Source organism: Molothrus ater, chromosome 3 (assembly GCF_012460135.2).
Source record: "Molothrus ater isolate BHLD 08-10-18 breed brown headed cowbird chromosome 3, BPBGC_Mater_1.1, whole genome shotgun sequence".
Taxonomy (NCBI): Eukaryota; Metazoa; Chordata; class Aves; order Passeriformes; family Icteridae; genus Molothrus; species Molothrus ater.
This window is the reverse complement of record NC_050480.2, coordinates 29,862,642-29,888,614: the sequence shown is the minus strand read 5'-3', so window position 1 is coordinate 29,888,614 and position 25,973 is coordinate 29,862,642. Positions and strand designations below refer to the sequence as shown.

At 41.6% G+C, this 25,973-nt stretch overlaps 2 protein-coding genes across 2 annotated transcripts in view; one reads left to right on the top strand and one right to left on the bottom strand.

Annotated features, from left to right (window-relative positions):
- Positions 1-17,123, top strand: part of GLP1R (glucagon like peptide 1 receptor) — an 81,109-nt gene extending 63,986 nt beyond the window's left edge. The window contains exons 8-13 of the mRNA XM_036380782.2: positions 28-88; positions 4,246-4,315; positions 5,018-5,106; positions 7,613-7,751; positions 8,599-8,640; positions 13,679-17,123. Coding sequence (XP_036236675.1) covers positions 28-88; positions 4,246-4,315; positions 5,018-5,106; positions 7,613-7,751; positions 8,599-8,640; positions 13,679-13,846 — 569 coding nt within the window. The 3' untranslated portion in view covers positions 13,847-17,123. The remainder of the gene's footprint in view (positions 1-27; positions 89-4,245; positions 4,316-5,017; positions 5,107-7,612; positions 7,752-8,598; positions 8,641-13,678) is intronic.
- Positions 16,774-19,087, bottom strand: SAYSD1 (SAYSVFN motif domain containing 1). The gene is made up of 2 exons (XM_036379759.2): positions 18,917-19,087; positions 16,774-18,838 (listed from the first exon to the last, which is right to left on the bottom strand). Exons 1-2 carry the CDS (start codon positions 19,073-19,075, stop codon positions 18,548-18,550), a joined length of 450 nt encoding a protein of 149 aa, XP_036235652.2. The 5' UTR covers positions 19,076-19,087; the 3' UTR covers positions 16,774-18,547.
- Positions 19,088-25,973: the final 6,886 nt, after the last annotated feature.

The window sequence follows — 25,973 nt, the reverse complement described above, 5'->3', positions numbered from 1 at the left end:
TGTCAGCCTTGTCTCCTCTCTTTTCAGGTGTGCCAATGCTGTTTGTTATCCTCTGGGGAACTGTCAAGTACCTTTATGAAGATGAGGGGTTGGTTTAGTTCTGATTTTTATAGCTATCTCATTTGTGCTGTATGTGTGCACCAGCAGGTCACTGTTTGCTTTCTGTTCAGCGTGGTTTGCTTTGGCAATGTGCTGAAAACTCACGTAATTGCTTCTGTTTTGTCTGAAGGTCTTGCATAACATTTCAGAAAGGAGAATATGTTTTTTTCTGATCAGAATTTTCTGCGTGTCTGAATAAATCTTTTCTTTTTCAGGTCAAAGAAAGGTATGTTTTGTTTCTCTGTACTTATAGTATCAACAATAGCAGTCATCCTACCTAACCAAGACCACTCCTGATACTGTGCCTTTGGCAGTAGCCTTTACAGTTGTTTCAGAAGAAGACAGCAACCTCCCACAGGATTCTGCCTGCAATTTGTAGTGATTAGCCTATGCCTAGCAGCAGAGAAGTGATTGCCTTTTCTTGTTTAAGCTCCCATTATTTAGGTTTTCCTAAAATAAAGGCACATTCTCTGTCAGCTTATGTTAGTCTTGCTGAAGTCAACTATGTCACGAACAAGACTGCTGTAAAACACAAAATACTTCTTGTGCATTTTTTCCATGATGGCTGTTCTGGAAAAAATTACCTTTGTACATGCTTTATAAATAGCTGTTTTACAAATAGCACTGTAGCTTGTTGAATTTTTTTGTTTGTTTGTTGGGGCTTTTTTTTAAGTGAGGAAAGTGGCTTCTTTTTAGAGATAGTGGCTGCCTAGAAATATTTGGGTAGTTTTCTTTGTGAAAAGAAATAAAGTTATGCTATTTCATTTTTATTCTAATTTTTTTTATGTAATGGTTTTCCTCTTACTTAGTTTCCACACTACTCAGCCAATACTTTTGTAGAGGATCCTTTTCTTTTTTCTTTTTTTTTTTTAATTCCCAGACACAATTATTATTAGAGAGTTGCTGCAATGTGAAGATTCAGTTTAGTCAGAGCCACCCCCAAACCGTTTTCTGGTGTTTCTGATTATTAAGAACCAGCTTTTTTGTGTGTGTGTTCCTCATAGTACTGCACCAGATCAGTCAAATCTTCCTTTTCTGGCTTAAGCGATGCTAGGATTTTTTGACTTTCCTTTTCAGTGTTGACGTGATGATATTCTGTAGCAAGATTGTGGCTGCACTGATGTACTGCACGTTTGTTGAAATTATCAGAATAGGTGTAGAGACCATGCAGCCTCTGAACAGGCGATGTTCCATGGGCATATCTTCCCATTGATGTAGAAAATGTATTCAAAGTGCCCATGCTGAGCCTCCCACATTATGTGGTGCTCAGAGCTGATTTATATTTTCTATTAAGGAAAACTGTCACTCACTGCCTTCAGCAGACCTTAAAAGGGGCAATTTTCCACATTATTGAATTTTCTAAATCTTGTCTAAATATTTGTAAAATACAGCAATAAATAACTACATGCAGCAGCTGCTCTGAAAGGCAAGATTTCTGTGCCTTAGGCAGGCATTTGCTGGATTAGCCAGGGATATCTTTCATGCTATTTGCCATAGCTCTGTCACCATGCAGCGGGCTGTAAATTTCATTTTGATTTAACTACTTCCCTGGCTATGAAGAATAACAGGAAATAAATGTGGTCAGGGCTAGGAATCTGAGGCAGTCCTGTGAACGTAGCCATTTGAGTAAAGGACTGAAGCCTGCAAGACTTGGTTGGTTGCACACTGCCTTCTTCTTTCCTTACATGTGAAAGTATAAACTCCCTTAGAACACAATTAGTGTTTTGAAAAGTGAACAATTCAAAAATATTTTGTCTAAATTATAAATACAATTAAAGGCAAGCTGTTGTTCTTAGTTATTAGACTGTGCCTAAAAAGCTGATACTTACACATTTTTGCTTCTCTCTGCAATTAAGTATGGGAGCAAAACAGTCAGCCTTCAATCTCTTTTTTTTTCCATTCACCTGTAGCAATTCAAGGTAAAAATTCAGTGTTTTCACTTCTAGAAGGAGAATACTGGATTGGTAAGCAAAGGCAGAAACATCCCACTAGCATTTTTTTCATTGGACAAATTCTCCATTCACGGGTCTGAGGCTATTAGTTGCCAAGCATCTTCTGAGAGGTGCTGAGCAAACTGTTGGGATAGATCCCAAGCACAATAGATATTGGTGTATTTATCAGTGTGGCAATCACACAAAGCACAGATGGGCCAGAAGTCATGTAGAGATCTACCAGTTTTATTTTGTGGATGCTTCAATAGCCATGACACCTTAATTGACCTGTAAAGGTTTTTTTATTGCACATATTTGTATAAATTTAAAGGTTGCTAAAATGGATGTGTGCCACAGGAAGCAAATTAACACAGAAACGTAGCAGAGTTAATGTAAAGAATTGTTTCTCAGCCTCTGTTATTATAAAGATTTTTTTTTAATTACCTCGGCATCTAGTGCAGCTAGTGAGAAAATTGGAACTCAACTTCCAGCTATGCCTATTATCCCATCAGTCTTGAAGTGTTCAAATAAAATTAATTTCAAAGGCTCCATGAAGCTGGCTCCCACTCATGTGTACCAATTAAGAAGTTCTGTAACTGAGATTCTGGCTCAGGTATGCTGACTGCACCAGTCTGCACACCTTTTTTGTCCAATACCTAAAATGCAATTGAATTGGAGGCTGTAGAGCTGCTGGTAGCAATAATACGCTTTTTGTAAGCATTAAATTGAAATTGAAGGACAAACAGTATCCTGGGCCCTTCTTGGACTTGCAGTCCCTGCAAGGGAATGTGGACTTGCCACAGCCAAGCTGCTGGGCTTTCCTCTCTAGTAAGTGAGCACATGAGGGGTGTGTGCTTGTAGCATGGATCCCTCCCAGGTCTGCATGATTTGCTCTTTGCTCTTAGACTGTCCCACTACAAGGCTGGGGAGGGTTTCAGCTCCACCAGCATCACCCAAGCTGAACGTTCATAGGTCTGTTAAGAAGCCTTAGGGAAAATTGTGTATATGTATGTCTTGGCAGAACAGATCTGGAGCTGAAGAGAAACTTTTTTTGGGAAGAAACCTATGTTTTATGTAGTGCTGTTTCCTGGTTTGTTTCCCAGCCTGTATAGCTCAGTAAACTGCTGTCTTTACTGGTGTTTGTTGCTTCTGAGTAATGCTAAGCAAGAAGCTAACAAAGTAATTTCACAGAAGTATTAAGAATGCTGTCACTGCAGCAACAAGCCAAGTGGCATGTGAGCACTGCCCTAACACCTGGGCGATCCTACACAGACATGGCCCTCAAGCAGTGGTGGTGGCTGGCTGAGGCCAGAGGAAAGGAACTAGATGTACAAACCCTCAGTTTAAGGTTCACTTCAGACCAGTGATCCCAAACTGTGGCTGCCATGACTTTTCTTGTCATTTTTCTCCCGTATTGCTCAAGGAGACAGGAATTTTGAAAGCTTAAATGAGACTCATGCAGTAAATGAAGTATTATATTGCTGCAGCAGGCTACTTATTTGGCAGAGGGCTCAGGTCAGCAAAAGTTACTGTTGCTCCCATTTTTGATTTCACTTGTTTATAATTTTTAAAACTCCCAGTGGGCCTGAAACCTTGTGCATATGCACCAAAGGAGCTGGAGTTTGCAGCTGCAATTGCTTTCCCATGGTTGAAATGAGTAACTCCTTTTTGAAAATAAGGACAGATAAAATAGGTGACTGATCTCAATATTGTTATGACAATAATGATGGTAAGTAATGGGATAAAAACTAACAAGCAATTAAATAAGGTGATCTGACATTAGAGACTGAAGAATAATAAAAACTAGTGCAGGATGAGGAAGCTAAGAATGACAGCAGAAAGATCAGACTCGAACAGATTCCCCCCACTCCTTCTTTCAGCCAAATGACAAATTTGACCTTGGTTTTAATGGAGTAAATCTTCACAATTAATGGATGATAATTCATAGCAAATTGTGGAAGAGAGCTAGCCATTAGTGGACAAGAAAGGCCAGTGAGTAGTATCCAGCTGGATTATGATAGCTGCAATAGTACAGAACATTCAGTGTTTCTCAGAAGCAGCTGCATCTGTTTCCATGTCAGCATGATGTGCTTTCCTGGTATCTAGTCCTTAATATTGTTTTCCATCTGCATTGCTGGAACAGAATGAAAAGAAAGAGATTTTTGTAATATACTGCAAGTTTTCCTTAACCTCCTTTTTTTTGTCCTCCTACTAGTTGCTGGACCAGAAACTATAACATGAATTACTGGCTGATCATCAGACTGCCCATTCTCATTGCCATTGGGGTGAGTCTGAGACGTGTGCTGTGAGATGGCACATTTCCCTGAGAACAGCACAATATGGTACAAGGATGCACATGTGGCCATTGTGCATCTCCAAAGGCTAATAACCTTTGAGGCTGTTGACATTTTCATTCAGAAATGTGATTTTATGAAGCCAAGTTGGTTTCTGTCACTGAAATTCCAGACTAGCATTTTGTTTATTTAATTTGGCCACAAGCTGTCATGTTGTAGTGGCAGGACATGATAACAGAACAGCATGCTGCAGCAGTCCCTTTAACTCCCCTGTGAGCAGGAGGTGTGGAAGGTAGTTCAGGGAGACTAAAGATACTATGTCAAACACTGGGCTACAAAAGAGCTGCAAAATGTGTGGCATTGTGTAGAAATGTTCTGCAGGCACAATACTGTGTCTGGCTCAGAACTCCAGACAAGGCAAATGGGCCACACCTTTACTGTGTCTCACTCCTCAGAGAGTAACTGGGGCCCTCTGCTTTGTATAATGAAGTACCTGTGTTTTCAAGGGTGGCTTGTGCATTCACATTTAGACCACAATTCCTTGGCAAGGAGTTGAGTTCTGTGGCAAATTCTGCAGCTGCTTCATAGCAGGATGCACAGAGAGCTACACATGCGTACACAAACCAGCCTTTTGGAATACTTATGTGCATGGGTTTATTGATGGTAATATAAATTCTTCTTCCATTTCTCCAGGTGAATTTCCTCATCTTCATCAGAGTTATATGCATCATCATCTCCAAACTGCAGGCTAATTTGATGTGCAAAACTGACATAAAATGCAGGTATGTCTTAAGGTGGTCTGATGCTTTTCATGCTCATCAGAATAGAAGCAGACAAGGACATATGTGGAAGGAGTGGGTTGACCAAGGTGGTTAAAGACCCTTGAGTAATGCACAGGTATGGTGTCATGCATTGGTGTAACTGCTTGGACAGTCAGTCCACAGAAAAGTCTCAGGGAAACTAGGGCAGGTATTTCACCTGTGCTATAAACAGAAGGCTCGATGACTGTCACTCTACAGTCTTCCATTAGACTAAAGGAATATTAAGTAAGCAGTTATTTTTAAAATACCTGCAGCACATGCAAGTACTGAATGTTAGAGTCCTTGAAATTACCCAGAGGAGGGCAGCAAAGCTGGTGTAAGGGCTGGAAGGAATGTCCTGTGAGGAGTGGCTGAGAACTTCTGACTTGCCTGGTTTGGAGAAGAGGGCTCTGAGGGATGACCTTGTTCTCTTCTACAGCCTTCTGAGGAGTCGAAGTAGAGAGGGAGGTGCTGAGCTCTTCTCCAGGGTACCACAGGACATGGGAATGGTTCACAGCTGCACCGAGGGAGGTTCAGATTGGACATCAGGAAACATTTCTTTACTGAGAGGATGCTCAAACCCTGGAACAGGCTTCCTAGAGAGGTGGTCAATGCCCCAAACCTGTCAGTGCTTAAGAGGCATTTGGACAGTGCCCTTAAGAACTTGCTTTAAGTTCTGAACAGGTGGTTACCATAGGTTCCTCCCAGGTGAAATATCCTATCTTATTCTAATTTGAACATAGAAATATGAGTTGATAGAAATAAAAGCTTTCACTTCAAGTAAGATAAGATGGGATCATTTTGAGTTTTGCTCCTTGTTCTTCTTGCCAGTTGTTATTGGAAAACTTTCAATCTTGAATGCATGAGATATTTCAAGAGAAATGTCAGGGCTATCACAGATAAATTCAATTTTTGGTTTGTAGTCAGTCTATCCCTGTCTGTATTCTCCCTGTTACTTAATCCCCTTGCTAAGATTCATAGTTGCATCCTTCATTTGTCCATCTTGACATTTGTATTGCAGTCTGGAAACGATGTAAGAATAAAAAGTTAGCTTTTGAAGTGTGGAGCTACATGCTGTGGTATCTGGACTGCTGCTGTCACTAAACTATTTTACATTGTATTTCAATGCTGCAGTCTTCTAAACAAGACACAGCATATATTTTGGTGATTTCTTATCAGTGTAGAGTTGACGTGTGTGTTACCTACCTCCTCTACCTCACATGAAATTTTGGAAATCTTAATGTGTCTTTAGAGTTCAAATCAAAGATGAGGACTTGTTTGAGCTGGAGGCTTTGATTCCAAGCCCACTTGTATAGAAAATGGAGTACTTTCAGAGGGTCACAGTGAAAGGACAAGGGCAAATGTCACAAGTTATAGAAAGAGAAATTCCCCTTGCATGTCAGGTGAAAATAAATTCACAGTCAGAGTGGTCTGAAGCTGAAAGAGAGGTCCAGAGGGGCTTTGGAGGACCTTGGAGATACTCAAAACTTGGCTGGGCACAGCCTTGAGTAACCTGCTGTGAACTGGAGTTGGGCTAGAGACTTCCAGAGGTGCCTTCCAACCTGAATGGTGACATAATTCAGAATAGCAGCCAATAGCCCTCAGGCACACAAGATCTACAAAGGTCTGACAGCCCTGCTGATTGAGTGATTTTGTATGTACAGGCTTGTCTCAAGACAGGTTGTTGTGGGATGTTGGTGAGTTTTGTGGCCCAGGAAACTCCCACATGATCCCCAGGCATCTTTCACTATCCTTTTGGATGGCTGACATGTATGTCCATCAAAAGAGAGTTAAGGATCATTCTTGTGATTTTTTTCCTGTGGTTGTGTATCTTGAACTCTCTCACAAGTGAAGAATCATTTCTTTCAGATTGGTTTGTCTTTCATCCTTTGCTAGCTCTGTTTTTGACCTTGCCATCACTCATTTTAAGACAGTTTGATTGCTTTGACAAAGTGTTCTGCAGTTACAGATAGTTACAATGTTTAGAAGATTTAACACACCCAGAGAGCTGGGAAGGAATACCCAAGTACTCCTCCCTTTGCCAAGATATTTTTTAAGAATTCCAGTTATTGATAGATTATGTCTTTCATGACATCAAGAAGGTAGGTTTTGGTTGTCTTGCCCAATTAGAGGTGGAGAAAAGAATACAGAGGAAAGATATCACAGGTACAAGAAAGCACATGGAAGATTTTCCAGGTGAAATACAGCCAGTAGCTGGATACAGAACTTTTCTGTCACCAATAAATGGTCTGCAGTGAAGTGGTAGGGGAGGTTAAAACTTGTAGGAACTTACTAAGGTTATTTTGAGGAGGTTTTTATCCTGCAGCCTCTTGAAGAGGACCCTGCGTCACAAAGTGGTGCAGTGACTTAGGAAAGTTGAAACCATGTCAGAAACAGAATGCAGTAAGGTTGACTCCCAGGGATCATTTGAATCAACAATGGTCTATTCAGTGGCAGTGATGGATCTTTAATTTCTTTGTGATCTTAGGTTGGCCAAGTCTACGCTGACTCTGATCCCACTGCTGGGGACCCATGAGGTCATCTTTGCCTTTATTACTGACGAGCATGCCAGAGGGATGCTGCGCTTCGTGAAGCTTTTTACTGAGCTCTCCTTTGCTTCCTTCCAGGTAGCACTCACAGTGTGCCCATGGGCATAAGATCTTTTTTAACAGCTATTTGAGGACCTGCTTTCTCTTTCATTCATTGCATGCTTATGTTCCTTATAATTCTCAGTTTAGCATTGGATGTTACAGAATTATGACAGTGGAAGGGAAAGTGTAAGGACTAATTTTTAAGAGCCAATTTTACTACAGTAAGCTGGTATTCCTGTCCACATATTAATATTAATTTCTTATGGTTCACCTCAGGGCAATAACAAAATTGTCTGTGATTTCCTGTAATTGTACAGTGGTGTTGCTGAAAGCACATTTTGTGCTTTCTCCAGTGTTTCTGATGCTCCTTGGAAAATCTGTGCTGGGAGAGGTAGCTGTCTCCAGCTGTAACTGCATGTGAGGAGGGCATAGGCTTATTGTGATTTTTATTTAACTGTTCCCTTAGGTAAAGCCATTTCAAATGAGTATCCTTGTGTAAGGAAATCATTATTCTGTTTCCTTGCACACTCACTCATTCCCTGTTTATCAAGCACAGAGCTATATTTAAGGCCACTGTGAATTACTTACTTATGAAGTGTTTAAGACTTGAAACCTTTGCTTTGTAAGGAAGAAGGGGAAAGAAATCACTAGACAAAAATAACAGATTGAAGAAAACAACAACTCCTTTTTCCCAAGATCATGTGCTTTGAGACATAGTTTGGTCAAACCTCTGCTCTCCCATCAGAGTTGACAGGGACCAAGAATTCTCCACCTTTCAGTCTTATCAGAAACATGTCAGTGTGGAGCCTCTAGCCCTTTGCAACTGAGTTTGGCAAAGTAAGGAAACTGCTCTGCTCACTATTCTGGTTTTTGTTGATTTCAGGGGCTGATGGTTGCAATTCTTTACTGTTTCATCAATAATGAGGTAAGAGAGATACTATTTTGTTCCAATTTGCCTTATCAGCATACAGTATAGGAAAAGGAAATTGAAAATGGTCTTGAACTGCTAAATTGTCCTTGTTCAGGACTTTTTTGTCTTTTACAGAACCTTCCCTGCACAGCTCTGTGGGATAACTCATCAGACAAATGTGTTTGGAAGGAATTCAGGCAGTATAATTTATGGTCACTATTCGTAGATGTGGAATCTCACAAACAGTCTTTCTTACAGTTGTGTAGTTTGCACTGGTGGATTCTTTAATTAAGAATTACAGCTGCTCTTAATCTGTCTTATTTTATTTGCTGTGTTTTGCTTTTACTTGCTTTTTATTTGCTTGTTTTTATTCTATGAACTCAGCTCAGCTTGCTGGTGAAGTTGGAGAATCCTCGTGGCTATTACTGTACAGTTTGGTTTCATTTGGTTTCCCTCTGGCCCAGCTGTTTGAATGCATCATCACTCTCTCATTAAAACTGAACCTCACAGAGTGGTAAACTCACAGACCCAGAAGAAGTGAACCTTTAGCTTTGAATTAATTGATTGCTAGTACCATCTTCTGTGGGTTCTGTTGAATCGCAGCCCTCTAGTGGGAAAGGGTATTGTTCTGTTTCAGTATTACAGAAATCTCTCGTGTTACCTTCTAAGTGATTATTATTCATTCACTTGGCAGCCAGGTTTGTAAGGGAAGTAAACACTACTCATTTAGTCACTACATTACTAAATTAAATGCACATCAATATGTTTTACACTCACAATAAATCTACTTTTAACTATGACATGGCTATTCAAGATCACTTATTGAGAGACAGGCCTCATCAGGGAATTGGAATCAGTAGAAGAATGTGCTATTTCTATCATTAGGGCCAGGCTGGAGTCAACAGGAAAGCAACAAGCATCCTGAATTAAGCCTTTCAGGAGTCTGCTCAGTTTTGTAGGTTGTGGGTAAGATTTTAGTGAAGTGAATCTATTAATTGTATTGCTTACCAAAATCAGAGGTGAGTAGCAGCAGGCTTTGCTGTTGGTAATGAATGTCATTTGCTGTGTATCATGAATTAGAGAATATTTGTTTCAAATTCCTTGTATGGCTTTACAGGTGTGCTTCAATCCTGAGATGCAGCACTGTCTGCTGGTGAATCATATATTTCTTTTGATTCACCTTGGTGTTTGCTCACAAATCCCTTGTGCAGCTGCAGCCAGGCCTCTCATGTGTAATGCTCAATAACTTCCTTCACATGAAATAACAGCAAAGTTACATCATAATCCAAACTTTATTACAAGCTCTCAAACAGGCACCCTTGTTTCATTTGAGGGAGCTTACTGTGTAATAGCTTACCTATGCTTCTAAGAAATGCTCCAAATCTCTTGTTACTATAATTCTTTTGCCTTTGTAATGTAGTTCATAAAGCCTAAACACAATGAGTTCAGCTTCACTGACAATCTAGGATGAATTATTTTGCCTGTTCCAACTCTTGTTCAAAGAGTGGGAGTAGGATTTTGTGAAGCCTGGTCATCAGTGTCCATAAAAAAAAATCTTTACAAAAATCTTTACAAAGAGTTTGGTTAAGTAAAGTCTGTTCTAAACTAGATGAGAATTCTTTTCCTCAGCTAAATGAGAAACTGTTTTCTGACACACTGTATGTGTCCAAAGGCTATCCTTGTTTGCAATGTGGCCTACATTTTATTTTTATCTGTGACTCATTGACTCCTTTTTCTTTAACCATACAGAATGAAAGTTCCTTGCAAGTCTTGATGCACAGATCAATAGTAGAAATGAAGATAGAAGTGATATTAATGTCCTTTTCTAATATTTACTTCTTAAAAAAAAAAATAGAATTTGCACATATTTCAGTCTTACTTTGCCTGAAAGATTCTGGATTTTCTCTGAACTTGCTCTGAAGCCAACAGTAGGGTCTCATGAGATTGCCTGTTACCACCAATGTTCTTTGCAAAATGAGCTAGGCTTAATATGACCAGTTTTTCTGCTGTTAGTGCTGCTTTCCATAAGAAATACTTTAAACTACAGAGGTGTTGCCTTTTTCCACCACTTGGTTGAAGATGGTTCAGATTTCATTCTCTGTAGCCTTGGTTCTCCTTTTTGCCTTCTGGTCACAATGGAAGTAGAATTCAGTCTCTTTTACTTGAAAGAATCTGTCCTGGTGCCAGGACTTCTGAGTTCTTTAAATACTGGCCAATCCTCCCTTTTGCTTTTAATTTCTTTTCATTCTCTATACAGACTATTAATTAAATTCTTCCATCAGCTTAGTTCCGTCACATTTTAGATCTGCTTTCCTTTCACTATCACTTGCTGAGATATTTTTTGCCAAAATTTAGGCATTTTTTATAATTAGATTCCAGATTCATTGCTACACTGTCAACTTCCTTCCCCATTAGCTGCATAAAGCTCAATCAAGAGCTCTCTGTGAGAGATCTTCTCCAGCCTTAACCTCCATGACCATGTTTTTCAAGTTGTCCCCCCTCTTTCCATTTTCTTCTAAAATACCCTACATAAAAATTTTTCTTCCCCTGTCTCACGTGTCGTGGTTTAACCTCCAGCAACTACGCACTGTGCAGCCATGCAGCCACTTGCTCATTCCACGTTGGTGGGATGGGGAAGAGAATTGAAGGACTAAAAGTGCGAAAACTCTTGGGTCGAGATAAAGACAATTTAATAGGTAAAGCAAAGCAAAATGTGGAGTTCATTTACCACTTCCCACTGGCAAGTGGGTGTCCTCCCAGATTCTTGCACACCTGCAGCCTGCCTGCTGTCAGGGTGGTATGAGAAGCTGAAAAGGCCTTGGCACTGTGCAAGTCCTGCTTAGCAAAAACAAAAGCATCTCTATAATTGCCAACACCGTTTCCAGCACAAATACAAAACACAGCCCCATACTAGCTGCTGTGAAGAAAATTAACTCTACCCCAGCCAATGTCAGCACATCATGGGGGCTTTGTTCTTGGTATCATTTTCCTGTATAGCTTATTTTTGGGGAATCTTATCAACACAGGAAAGTTAGTAGGATAAGCATTTTGCTGAAAGATCTGTAGATCTACTTCTGTGCTCGGAACTGCCTCTGCAAAATTAGTCTTAATTAATTCCCTTGCTTATACATTCAAAGCTATTTAGGCAAAGACTCAATTCCACACAGGCAGCAGACCTGCTCCCTACCCTCTTCCTAACCCCTGGAGAGAAAACTCCTGATAACTGATATTATGCCAGTCATATCTGTTCCTAAGAAAGACCCATTCCTACAGTCTTTTGTTCAGGTCTTCCATTCATTTTATCTCAGTTTTGCAGGCTGTTTGTATCATAGCTCAATACTGTCATGTCCAGCTGGAGTACAGACTCATTTCCTTCCTTTGACTGACCTAAAGGTACCTATTTCTATTGCTCATTTACTTACTCAGCCAGTCACTACAGTCATGCTTTCATTCAGGATTTGCCGGTAAATGCCTACAACAGCTTTTTCCCAGTGCTGCCTTATGCTTCCATGCCCACAAAAGATGCCAAGTACTGGAACAGTAATATGGTCAATTATTTTCCTGCAGACACTGTGGTTCCTGCATTTCTGCCTTTGTCTGACCATTCTCCCTCATTGTTCTATGCCAAGCTATCCCAGACACGCTGTCTTTCTTTGGGTCTTTGTGCACCTTTTGACACAACAAACCCCCCTTACCATGGTAGAATACAAGCATCTGTCTCAGCATCTTTCCTTCTGACCCATTTGGTTGTGACAGTGGAGGTTAGATTCTGGATTCTGACAGATTGTCAGAAACACAGAGATGCAGCTGGTTCCACCAGGACATTCAGTAGAAGGGCTGTAGGCCAGAGCTGACAAGCCCTGATAGAGGCACCCATCAGGGGAAGACAATTAATTTTGTAAGGCTTTGCTCCTTTTTTAGGACTGCCTCTCAAATTCAGTCTTTCGCAAGCAAAGAAAGCGGACATACAGCAGCTGGTTCCCTAGGAGGTTTCCCTCAGAAATATGAAGGTTTCAACAGCCTGGGCATGATGACAAACCTGTGCTGAAACTGCCGTCAACCTACTTAGTCTCTTGGTACTCAGTATGAGACCCTAAAATAAAAGAAAAAGCATCTTTCCAGAGAAGGCTCCCTTAAGTGACCCACCTACAGTGAACTTATTTCCGGACTGAAGTACACACCATAATGAACTTATTACTGTGGTTGCGCTCCTGCCTTTATCTAGAGTAACAAGTGTGAAATTTTATGTCCTCTGCCTTATGTGTTAAAAGCTAATGGAGGTTCTTACTTCAGCCAAGTGGCAAGAACTTTGCCTGTGGAACAGGAAGATCTAATTCTGTTCTTGGTTAGGAGTTACACAATCCTGGATAAACTTCCAAACCTGTGCAGAGGTTACACAGTTTGACCCAGAACCTGGGACTAGATAAGCATACTTCATAGCTTCAAGAAAAGCTAGTGTCTGGAATGAGAAACTGTAATTTCTATTTAAAAGGGAAACAAGTTCAGTCTCTAACTTGCTTAATTGTTGTTTTCAATTCTGAATAGGCATACAGTTTTTTTATGAAATAAAAAGAACCCACATAAATATTCAAAGAACAAAAATAATCCAGGACATAATAATGTTTAAATCAAACCAGAAGTTAGAACTCTTAAGAATACCTGTGGTGCAATATTGAGAAGAAAGTCAGTCTTTTCAGCTGTTTCGTGGCTGATAAGCAAAGTCAGTTTAATTGTTAGTACTGGTAGGGCATAGAGTCCAATCAGTAATTGCAAGTGAATACATTTAGAGCAAAATAATGAAGGTAAGATTTTCTGGTGCATAGAAGAGCTTTTTCTCTACAAGTAAAAATGAATGTCATCATTATTTTAAATGTGGAATGGCCTATAATGGATTAATGAGATAATTGGATAATTGGAAGCAATAATATTGCAGGTTTAAAGCACTTCCAGTTTTTCTTAGTAGGTGGTATCCTTGCTGTTTTCTGATGGAGTCATTTAAAGAGCTGATTAGTTCTACATTCATTCCTTTTGTTTCCTTCTTTGTTTCTGTTAGGTTCAGATGGAGTTTCGGAAAAGCTGGGAGCGCTGGAGGTTGGAACACTTGTATGTCCAGAGAGACAGCAGTATGAAACCTCTGAAGTGTCCAGCCAACAGCATCAGCAGTGGGGGCACAGTAGGCAGCAGTGTCTATGCTGCCACTTGTCAGGCCACATTCAGCTGAGATTTCTGCAGGTGAATCAGATGGAGAACAATGAACTGTATCATCTACCTGAAAACCGTTAAATACCCAAGCAAGTGGCTTAAGTTTGCCATCTCCAGCAAGAAACTTAAGCATGTGCTGCTCATCGCCTTCAGGCTGTTGGACAAAGGTTTCTAGGGAAAGCAATCTGCTAATGTAATGAACACATCAGAGGAAAAATTGGTCATGTCTAAAGTAAGTTAAAAGAGTTTTTTTCTACTTGCACACAAGGCCTCCGGGGGTCCAAAACTTAAGCGTTGCATTGATCCAGTCTGAAACCACAGGGTCAATGGCTTATTACTGTTGAGTGGGTGAACTGAGTGATCGACTGATTAAATTACAAGGATATAGAATATGATTATTGCCAGAAAATACATTTAGACTTTTCTGGGGATAGGGTAAGGTGCCATCACCATTTTTAGAAAAAAATTATTTAGTGGGACACAACTTGTGTTTCAGGGAAGAATCAGTTTTGTAGCAGGGGTTTCCCAAAGTTAAAGTTGAAAATATGCTAATCTGTTTTCTGGGTAGGTGAAGAACAGCGTCCTGAAGGTCTGTCAATATACAGCAGGTAATGTAGTGAACACTTCTGAATGCTATCTTCAAGCTTCGCTTCAAAAAGTGTAAAAACCCAAACAAAACAAAAATGCAGTATCTGTGAGGTACCTCCTCTGCTTGGAATAGGTGCACATTATTTCTGTTGACACGGATGGAAATGTGCCCTGCGTGCACAGCCCTTCCATTGCCAGTGCTAGGATGCCCACCTGGTGGGCACACAGGTGTTCATGGGGATGGGGTGATGGATTGTGTTTCAAGAGAACCTTTCCTTGTCTGAGCTTTACGCCGCTCCTTGTGGGTGCAAGCGCACAGAGAGAAGTCAGCTTGCGGCCACTGCTGGTCTCAGCAGACCTCTCCTCATTGCAAAGATTCGGTAGTTGGCAGTGTGTGCTCACTTTTGTTTCCCCTCCGGCCTTGGTCCTTCTCTCCTGTGACGCAAGGCACCCTCGCGCGGAGGGGGAGGTGGCCCTGGCGCAGGGCGCGGGTTCAGAACCAAGGACAGCTCCCGCCCCCTTCCCGGGGTGGGCTGCCGTCCTCCAGCGCCTGCCAGCTTCCCATCAGCGGCATTCCAAAAAAGAAAAAAAAAAAAAAAAAAAAACAAACAAAACCAACAGCTCCAAAAAAAAAATCCTGAACTCCGTGAGCTTTTTTTCTGTCTGTTTAAAACAACAAGGGCTCATGCAGTGACTGCATCTGCACTGTGTAGTGTGTTTGCTCCCTGACCTTGACAAGAGTTGCTGGGGACAAGCAGAAGTACCTCTACAAGCCTGATGTGATAGGTTGCATCACTTAATAAAAAGCTTTGCACATCTTTACTCTTACTTGGGCTCCCTTTACAACAAAGAGGCGAAGTGCCAAAGACAAGCTCTGAGAATCTCCCTGCTCACAGATTTTTTTGTAATAAGTAACTTCCATGGCAAAGCAGTTACAACGACTCAGCAGAAATAACCCTCCCTATTCTCAAGTCTCTTTGCACTTGCATTCACAGTCCCTATTGCCAAGAAAGTGGACTGGATATTCTGGGATGTAACTCAGCATCTTTCCTGCCTGAAGCTAGATTGCTTTGCATGGGATTATTTAATCATTGTATTAGAATCCTAATTGCCAACAGCATGGATTAGTTCTGCAATCATAAGGTTAGAATTGAATTAAAGAGGATGTGTTACCACCTTCTGCTCTAATGCTAGTAATTGAGCTCCAGGGAGAAAGACATGTTTGCAGAAATCCACCACAGTTCTCAGGCTGGCTTATGTGTCTCCAGCATGCTGGCTTCTCTGCAGGCTGCTTCCAGGCCTTCCCTCTCTTAACGTCGTTTGCAAAGCTGACTTTGGAATGAAGCACTTCGGGTTCTTCTGTATATTTAATAACTAGCTTCTGTGCTGTGTGACCATCAGTACAATACTTGTCTACTACATGCAGGTGTTAACTGCTGTCCTGCAAGTTAATGAATTAGTTTCCTGGTACAGAGGTAGTTTAGGTACAGAGTATGCTTGATGTTTCTATCTAATGTCTATCCTGAAGTGCTAAGAATAGAAAAAAAGTACTAAAGATTGTCACTGGTAGGTGGAAGGGCAGCATGGTGACAGATGCACTTTACAGCTGTGGCTTAATGCACACTGGTGGGAATAATTTCACTCATTAATATTCAAGAGTGGATGCCAGGTCCTACTTAGTTGCGTGCAAACCTGGGAAAAAAAGTTTCTGCTTGCACAGCTGTTGGCAAGATGATAGTTTTGCTGTGACAACAGGAAGTTACAGAAGTGTTCTAACCCACTGAAGTGCTGGACAAACAAGGGTGTGTAACAAATTAAAGAGGACAGACATAGGAATAGAGAGCACTTCCATGTGTGGTAACAAACCTTTACTTAGCTGCTGTCACAAGCAAGATTCAACAGCTTGATGTGCTTTTGAATTAGTAAGCTGTTCTTGTCCCTCCTACTCATTTGTGAACTGAGGGCTTTGGGCCCACAGGAATAACTTGTTAACTTGGTGACTTCTGCTTTGTTAGAATACAAGAGAAAAGTAAGGTAACAAAGTGAGGTCTTAGCCAAGCAGAAGGCTGTAGAGGAAATTTTCCCCCCCTCTAATTAAGCTCTCATTAGTTCAAACCTTTTTAAATCCCCTCTCAAAACAACTCAGTGGAAGTAATTAACACCAAGCAGAATTACAGTATTTACAATATATTTGTGTATTTAAGACTGAGCAAGGCCTCAGTGCCAATTTCTCCATCATATTTTATCTACTTCAGTAAGACCTTTCACAAGCCTTTGTTATTCATGCCATCTCCATTTCACAATGTGTAATGTACATTTATTTGAGTAGCATGAAATAAGCAAACCAACACGAAGCACTGGAAGAGATGAACTGTGTCAGTTTTTATTGTGCCTTTTGGCTTCATGCTCACTTATTGTGGTAACTTGTTTCATGAAGCATTAAATACAAGAGTCTATAAATCCACCTGGACATAATGCAGCTAGAGTGTATAGCAAGTGAAAACTTTATTTCCAGCATTGCTGCTATGAATTTTTATAATTTCATTGATCTTGCCTTATATTTAATATTTATTTGCATGTATTTCCTTGTTTTAAAAAATACCCACAGAACTGAACTGTACAAGATGTCAGACTATCAACTCCCCATAAACACTATGCTGATGTTTATTTTTATTGTTGTGAATAAAGTTTCAACTCACAAAATTCCATTGCTTACAGGTGTTTTGAGTATCATCTAACTACTTTTTACCCTGTTACTAGAATACTTTTTAAGAATGGAAAGATTCTGTGGTTCTTTCAGGGAAACAGTGCTTTATATGTGCAACTGTGTGTCCACTACCTAGAGGTGTTTGACCCTGCTGAGCATATGTTAATCAAATAGAAAATGCTGCATGTTATAGAGTCAAAAGGAATCAGTAAGAATAATGAAAACTCTCGGGGGGCGTTACTGGAGGATGACAGAATATGTGCAAATGACAAATTTTTTGCCTTCAAATAGCAGGACTTGGAATTTATACAACAGCCCAAGATAAAAACTGTGAGAGTGCTCTGGAGAGCTACTGAGAGATGCTTATCAGTGTTAACATATTACATGTGCTTTATTACTCTCTTACTAGTCCAGCTAAATTCAAAGCACCACTTTCTTTTGTTTCTACAACCAGTGATGAAACTTGTGTTGAAAACACTTAACAATGTGTTTAGCTGTTAAATTAGAAAAGACATAGTGGACCAGGACTGAAAGACCAATTGGTGACTTTTCTTCTTAACTCTGTCCTCAGAGACACAAGTTCTAGCAGCTGCTCTTCAAAATGATGACTTAATGAATCATAAAATTGTTATGGTTGGTAAAGACCTTAAAGATCAAGTCCAACTGTCTATGTAGCTGCACCACCATAGAACATGTTTTAGAACACTAAAACATGTTCTCAAATGCCACACCCATGTTTTTTTCCCATGCTTTAAGCAGAGGTGACTACCACTTTGCTGAGCAGGTCTGGCTCAATGCAATGACCTACATATTAAAAACAGAAGTGGATCATACAAATACACCTGCCAAGAATAAGTATTTTTCAGCTTACAGTTACGAAAACTGTAATATGAAGCAAAAAGGGAATTATAATCTGATGTTTGTGTTAGGTGAAAGACACCACTGCAAACCAAAGCAGCAGCCTATTTTAGGTATATGGCTATTGCTGCTCGTCGTTTCTTCACCATGAGGTTTCCAGCCGGTGCAGGGGAGAGCAGCAGCAAGCCCTTCTACGGCAGGTGTCGTCAAACGCCAGCCTTCGTGTCTGTCACCTGTGGCAAAGCTCTCGGGAGCTGAAGCCCTGCAGGTGACACGCTGGCAGCCGCAGCTGTGACAAGGCCATGCCTCTCGGGGCCCCGAAACAGCTGCCCGGCCCCAGGAAACGAGACCAGAGCGCAGGCTTTGCTACGGCTTTATTCGGGACCGGCCGGCGCCGCGGGACACGGGGCCAGCAGTAAGGCTCAGGTGCTTTTCTGCATAGGAACAAACCCCATTTCATTCCCCCGAGCCCCGGCCCTTCCTCGGCGCGGCGGCGGCGGCGGCGGGGCCGGCCCGGCGCGGCGGCAATCCCGGCCCAGCCCAGCGCAGTCCCCGCCGGGCCCGGCGCTAGCTGCCCGCGGCGGGCCGGTAGTGCAGCTCCCGCTCCAGCTGCTCGGCCGTCAGCGTCCCGGCGATGGCGGCGCAGCCGGGGTTGAAGACGGAGTAGGCGCTGAGCTCGCCGGGCCGCCGCTCGGCGGGGCCGCGGGTGCCGGCGTACATCCAGTAGAGCAGGGAGAGGACGAAGTAGGGCAGCCCGAGCTCCAGCTCGGCGAACAGTGCCAGCAGCACGGCCCACAGCAGCACCTTCAGCAGCAGCGGGCGCGCCCACAGCGGAGCGGCCGCCGCTCCGGGCCGGACCTGCGGAGGCGGCGGGGAGAGCGGCGTCAGGCACCGGCCGGCCGCCGCACCCCCCGCCCCGCCCTCCTCGGCGCTCACCTGAGCGCCGCCGCTCGGGCCCTCTGCGGCTGCCCGTGGTCCCTCGGCGGCCTCCGGAGCCGCCTCCTTTCCCGGCGGCTCGACTGGACGCGGAGCGGCGGCAGCGCTGCGGCGGGCGGCACGGAACTCGGCGAGGCGCCGCTCCACGGTGGCCGCCATGGCCGAGCCGCGCCTGCGCCAGGCCCGTGACGGCCCGGGAGAGGCGGGGCCGCGGAACGGGGCGCTGCGAAAGGGGCTGGGGTCGGTGCCACCATGGGGAGCCGCAGGCAGCCGGTCAGCCCCTCCTCGCCATCCGGGATGGGCAGCAGAGCCGGCGGGTCTCTCTGGAGAAAAGCTGTAATTCACCAGAGACCCCTCGTGTTTTGTTTTCACACAATTATTATTTTGGAAAAAGCGTCTGAATTAGAGTCCACCCTTGACCGAACACCAAATCAAATAGATGATGGCATTAAATGCCACGTCCAGCCATTTCTTGAACACCTCTAGAGATGGTGACTTCACCACCTCCCTGGGCAGGCCATTCCAGCGTCTAATCAGACCCTTTGTGAAGAAATTCCTCCTCCCAGCCAACCTAAACCTCCTCTGGCGCAGCCTGAGGCTGTGCCCTCCTGCCCTGTCGCTGGTTGCCTGGGAGAAGAAGCTGATGCTTACCTGGCTACAGCCTCCCGCAAGCCAGCTCTTCTCTGGGTTGAACAACCTCAGTGACTAATGTTGGCACCAAAAAGAAGAGGGGATGGAGAGAATAAAGCATGCAGTGACCAAAGCCTGGGAAGGGGGAACGAGGTGCTCACAGCTGACCAGTGCCATTTGCGTTGGGTTTTCGAGCAGAGGTTTTAGCAGAGCGCTGAGCAGCTGGGGCAGGGCAGCGAGGAGGAGGAGGAGAGCACCACACTGGGCTTTGCCCCTCACCATGTGGTGCCTGGAGCCAGGGCTCACCCTGTGCCCCTCTCTGATGGCCCTGGAGAAAAGCTTGGGGTGGGCTCCCTCCAACATAGGCCCAGGGGCCTTGCCAGCATCCATCCTGCAGTCTCTTTAAGTCAAATAATAACATTGGGAAAACCAGCTCTATCACATCATGTTCCAGCTATCGGCACTGCCAAGAAATAAAAATTTATTTACAGAATCTGTCTCTTAGCCTCAGGAGTAAAATATCTATCACTCTCCAGCAGTAATAGTCAGCAATGAGCCATCATTTCATCCTGCAGTGCTGTTTCCAGTTACTTATAGCCTTCTCAGAAGTGACCTTTGGGGCTGAATGTCTCATGCATGTGTCAGCTCAGAAGTGAATATGAGAAGTCTAATAAAAATCAATTTGGGTGTTCTTAAGTTATCTTAATGTGGAAAAAATTGTGTTTTTCCCAGCTAAATAATTTTTCAAATGCCTATTTTATGCTTGGTTACAAAATGACTTTCTTTTAACCTTCCGACTTTGCAGAGAGTGCCGCAATGAATAAAATTTTTCTCTTTATTTGTGGAAATTTGATTTTGAAATAACAGTCAAAAATGTTTTAAGATACCCTGCACAGGACATTATTTTATTTTATTTTATTTTTATTTATTTTGTTTTATTTTACTCCCCCCTTTTTTTTTTCCTTCCTCTTCTTCATGGAAAGAGCTCCTTGTTCTATAGACCTCATTAGTCAAAGTAATAGTTTTATGTGAATAATATATAAAATATCAACTTTGCAAGCTGCATCCAGTGATTCCTATGTTGTCAGAGTTTACTCAAGATTTACTGGGTTTAGTATGTATTTGCTATTATGCATCCAAGTAGGTATTTTATGGCTATTTTATAGGGCTGCCTATACTGCCATGTGTTGTTAGGAAACATAGAAGAGTGCCATGAATTATGCCTTTGAAGCTCAAGAGCACTCCAGTAACTTAATCTCTAAATGAGCATTACACTGTGGATAAATACCTAAACAAATTTGTATCCATAAAGTCTTGAATTACTTCAATATATCCTGTTTGAAACAAACAGCTTAATTGTATAGACATTTCATTTTGTTTGTTTAACAAACCATATGAACAATTTGTTCCCTACTCCAGTGCCTGCAGAAGATCTTGGCAGTTCACCAAGCTTAATCTTTGGATCCTCAGCCTGTGGTTAGGAGGGCAGAGGGGACATGGACAGGCTGAAGAACACTTCTGTGGGACTTGAATCACTTCATGCCTTCCCCTATTTATGAGAAAAACAGATTGAATATAGTGGGTTTGTAGATGTGAGACTACGAGTCGAGTATTTCTTCGCTTGTGCCACAGAACAACGATGAATGATGAATCAAAAATGTTGGGTGCTATTGATAGATCTCTAAAGCTGCATTCTTTATGAAGGAAGTTCTGGAACTGCCCATCAACTTCTAGGAGGCAGCATTAAGATCACTTTAAAAACTTAATTTTTTTTTAACTTGTTTCATACTAAATCATAATATAAAGCAGTTCACATGCGTATTTCTCTCTGCCAAGAAGAGAACCTTTTTTCTTTATAAATTTCCACTTCAGCGATTTTGAAACCTTTTCTTCTATCCCAGAAATCAACTTTTTGTTATATTTTAATATTTATGACAGAGAAGAATCATTGTATTCTGTTCTCAGCCAAGTATCATAAGCTTAAGGAGCTAAGGTTCCAAGCCATTAGGCACTTTGTCTATGGCACTCTATCAGCAAGTGAACTGAAGGAGGTGAAAAAATTGACAGAACAAGAAAGCTGGCAAAGCCATGCCCAAAATGCCCTTGATTTTATACTTTTGAGGTGGTGACTGCAGAGTTTTTGCTAATTAATTTTCAAATATGTTCACTCTTTCATGCCCCTTAAGAAAGGAAGAGAAGTGAAAACTAGTTAGATTAGGTATTTTTACATGACAGACAGCATTAGAACGATTTGTGGCAAAATACCAACCCAGCTGACTTAACCAAAGCATTGATAGCAACATTTATGTCCTGTGGCACCCTTTGCATGTGCCACATCAGTCTTGGTGTCAGCCACCTCCTTGCTCAATAGTGCAGGCTCGGGGCCTTGCCCAGTTGTGTGCAGTGTTGTTGCTTGCTTCCTACAGCTGCAGATACTTGTTTGTGTATGCCAGCTTCTTCAGGTATCAACAGTAATCAAGTCACATTAATTCTCTTGATGGATTAATCTAATTCATTGTCAGGAGCTCTCTCCTTTGTGAGATAAGTGTTCATACTCACACTGACTTGCTAAGTGCCATAAATGCAGACAGAAGGGCAACCCATTATTAATATAATGACCTAGCTTAATTAGTTCAATGGAGCTGAGGGAGCATTAGATCTAGTTTTGTTGAGGTCGTGCAGAACATGTATAAAATAGATTGAAGTGCACAGATTCATATTTCTCTAATTCCATAGACAGCTTTCTGCATATCCATTTACTAATCAGTTCTAAAGTACAGAGAAGAAGTGCTTCCTTTGTAAAAAATGATCATTAATTTTCTTGCCTAAAATAGCAGCATCAGGGTACTTTGCCATTAGACATAAAGAATTTTTTCTGTCTTTTTATTGAACTCCTTTAGCTTCTCAATTGCAAATTTTCATGTCTGTGTGGTTTTGAAACGTGTGCATTTGTATATTCAGCAGTGCATGCTAAAGAGTTCTCCGACACTAGCACTTATGTTCCTGCTTTATATGCTGAAGTGCTCTATATTCAAACATATTTAAAATTGGACAAAGTAGAGTTATTAATATTTCTATCACAACTCTGAAATGTTCCTCATCATTTCACAAGAAACTTCAATTTGAGGGAAAACAGAGAAAAAAAATCCCTCACTAGTTCAATGTCAGCAGTGAATGTCAGATATTTAGTGAAATCATTGTAACAGAAAACAGACATGAGCTATTTTACTGCTTTTGGAAGATAACACCCAATGAGCACTCTTGGTAGGATTGCTTTGCCATGTTCAGAACTTTGATCTGATTCCAAAGTCAAAGTTTGGAAACTGTTTTAAAACTTCAAAAATTCAGAACACTGTCTTTTGATTTTTATCATATAGCTAGGGTGGGCAAAAAAGGCATTTGCCACTTGATATTCCTCATGACTTAAATGAAAAGAAACCTGTTTTGTCTCTCCCGTCTGCCAACATAATGCTGGGTTTAATCAGTCTCCTCTTCTCAAACCTTTAAAAAGAAAAGAATTGTAACTTAGTTATCAAAGTGCTTTTGTGAAGTTTGAAATACAGCTCTTTGGGCTTGGTATGAATATTTTTTATACTGGTTTTGTATAACACTTAAACATAACAGCACTTAAATGTACCTAGATGCTGTAATAGCATTTCCCCAGACAGGAAATATGAAGTGAAAAGAATGTCAGACAAGATCTCAAAATTAATTGTAGATCTGAATTCTGGTTCCACATCTATTTCCTTTAATCCACTGCAGTTTAAAATATAGAAAATTCTAGATGCTAGATGGTGAATAAAGAGTGAGAAGACAGAAATGAGCTACATTACCTCATTACACACACACACACACACTCAGTCATCAGAAGCCTTTCATTGAGTGCACTGTAAACTTTAATGCTCACATTGGCTGTCAGTTTTACACATCCACATCTACCAAAAAACCACTAGAGGTAGAAGAACACTGCCTGGTTTCAGTTTTAGAGGAGCAGAATGACCAGAAAGGTGTTGCAGCAACCGTTGCTCATGCCTTCAAGCCTCTGCCCTGTATAGGACAAATCATCATGCAGAAGAGCTGCTCTATCATTGCAGTTGTCAGTGTGCATTCCAGCCAGCTGGTTGGAACCTCAGGCTCTTGCTGATAAATATAATTTCCCTATAAATGTTTCAAGTAGGGTTGAGACTTCAACTGTGCCCCTGCAATAGGTATACAGGGCTTATGTAAGGGCTTGGAGCTATTTCTGAATTACCACAAATTATTCAGCAGACTACAAGATGAAGGAGGGAGATATCATGGCATTCCTCTCCCTCCTGGGCTCTAAATCAAAGAAATGAACTTATCTAGAATAAAATGGTTGATTATGTATATCTCCATATAATCTACAGAACAGAAGTCCAAACTATTACTTCTGGCAAGCTGTTAGATTGTATAGAAATATTATCAGTTTGCTCTTTTTGGCAATTTCTCCTCTCCATTATCTCCTTTTTGTCTCAACACCTACACTGGATTTTGGAATATTTATGATGTTATTTAGGAGTGATAGGTGACAAGCTTTAGGGATAAAGTCTTCCCTAATGCTTTCAACGATAGGAATAAACTGGATAGTCCACCAGGAGAATGAGCTATTCAGCATGACTGGGAAAAATGCTTTTCCAGTATTGATATTTGAACAAATTATATACCAAGTGCTTCTTTCCAAACTGATACAGAATAGTAAAAAAGCCTGATTGTCATTCGTAACAGAGGTTTTAAGCTCCAAGCTCCCTTCAGCAATACACAAAGGTTGTGCTGGGGCTCACCCCTGAAAATTAGTGGATAACACACATAAATAAAAAGTGGGTACACTGCTAATGAACTTAATCCCTAATCTTCTGGTAATGGAAAGAATTTTTATGGGTTTGAGAATCCTGAGAGAGAGGCAGGAGCAGTAAGCTTTATATCACACTCATGTTATAAGGCTGGGGCATCACCAGAATCACCTGTGAAAAACCTGGTTCATGGAGGAGGTGCATCTGTGGTGATGCATCACACAGTGTGGGCATCACCTCAAGTACAAAGTTCTCCAAGCACCCATTCATTTTCTAATGGAAGTGGTCATTATTTTTTAATGCTCTGTGCTAAATCCAGAGTTATCAGATATCTCAGCCATGTACCAGGACAATTTAGCACCCCTAGGGATGAGTGGTTGGAGAATCCCTAATGACTTTCATAGAAAATAGGACAGAAGCACCCACAAACAAAGAGTGTCTAATCCCTAGAGCAAAGATTTTGTGTGTGCCTGTCTTGGATTGTAATCTTGCAATCTAAATTCTGTCCCAGTCCCTCACCCCTGTTTAGGTGGCTGCACCTGCTCTATTTATGTCGCATCTAATAGCTGTAATGTTGAATTGGGTCAGACTCCAGACTGCAACTGATCTGTGTCTAATTAAATTTCAGCTCTGCTCTAGGTGATTATGTGCTATTTTGGATCTTATCCCCAAATGATGACTTTTAATTTATTAAGAAAATAACAACAAATTTATCTTCACAATTGTAAAGAAAGCACAGGAATCCAAATGGATAACAACAGTGTAAAAAGTGCAATAGTAGTTCAGATCTCCATGCTAGTAGTTCAGATTTCCATGCTTTTTAAGTTAAATTTAATAGGCTGTAATTCACAAAGAGAGTATTTTTCAGGCCAGTATTTTTTCTAATAAATGAAATAAAGATCTGGAAGAAAAACCTATGTAAAACAAAATGCAAAGAGAAGAAAGATGTAAGAAAGTCTTGAATCCACAAAGGACTTGCAGAAATACAGCCTTTGCTAACTGCTGAAAGCTATTAAATGGTAACTTGGCCTTTTGGAACAGATTAATAAATCTTTGATTTAAACACACTGCCAGCCCTGACTTGCAAAAAAATCACAAGTTCAATACTCCAAAATCCAATACATATTGCCTTCCTCTGACATCCTCAAAAAGTGGAAAATCCCTAGTCTTCCACTAGTTACCACTTCGTCTTGAACTTACTTTCCTGCTTGGGTCTGGCTGTGAGACCTGAAAAAACACGTCAAGCACCACGTCAAGCAGAGTGTCAGCAACAGCCTCCTCTCCTTAGAGACCAAGATACAATATCAGGAGTGTGAAGCCCAGTGGGTGGGACTGGAGCAATACAGAGAGGAGATAAGAACAAGAGAACTCATGTGAGAATAGCAGAGATGAGGCTGGAGACAATCCGGTGTGTCCGAAAGAAACAGACCCTGAACCAGATCTTCAGTTTTCCTGAAATGATGTGACCCTGCAGGGTTAAAACCTGACCCCACTGAAGTCAGTGAGGACTTTGCCAGGATTATACTGGGGTTGGTATTACATTCGTGATGGATCAAACTGAGCTCATACCTTGCTATCTGCTTGATGAGACCTGTGGGCCTCATATAAAAGATCTT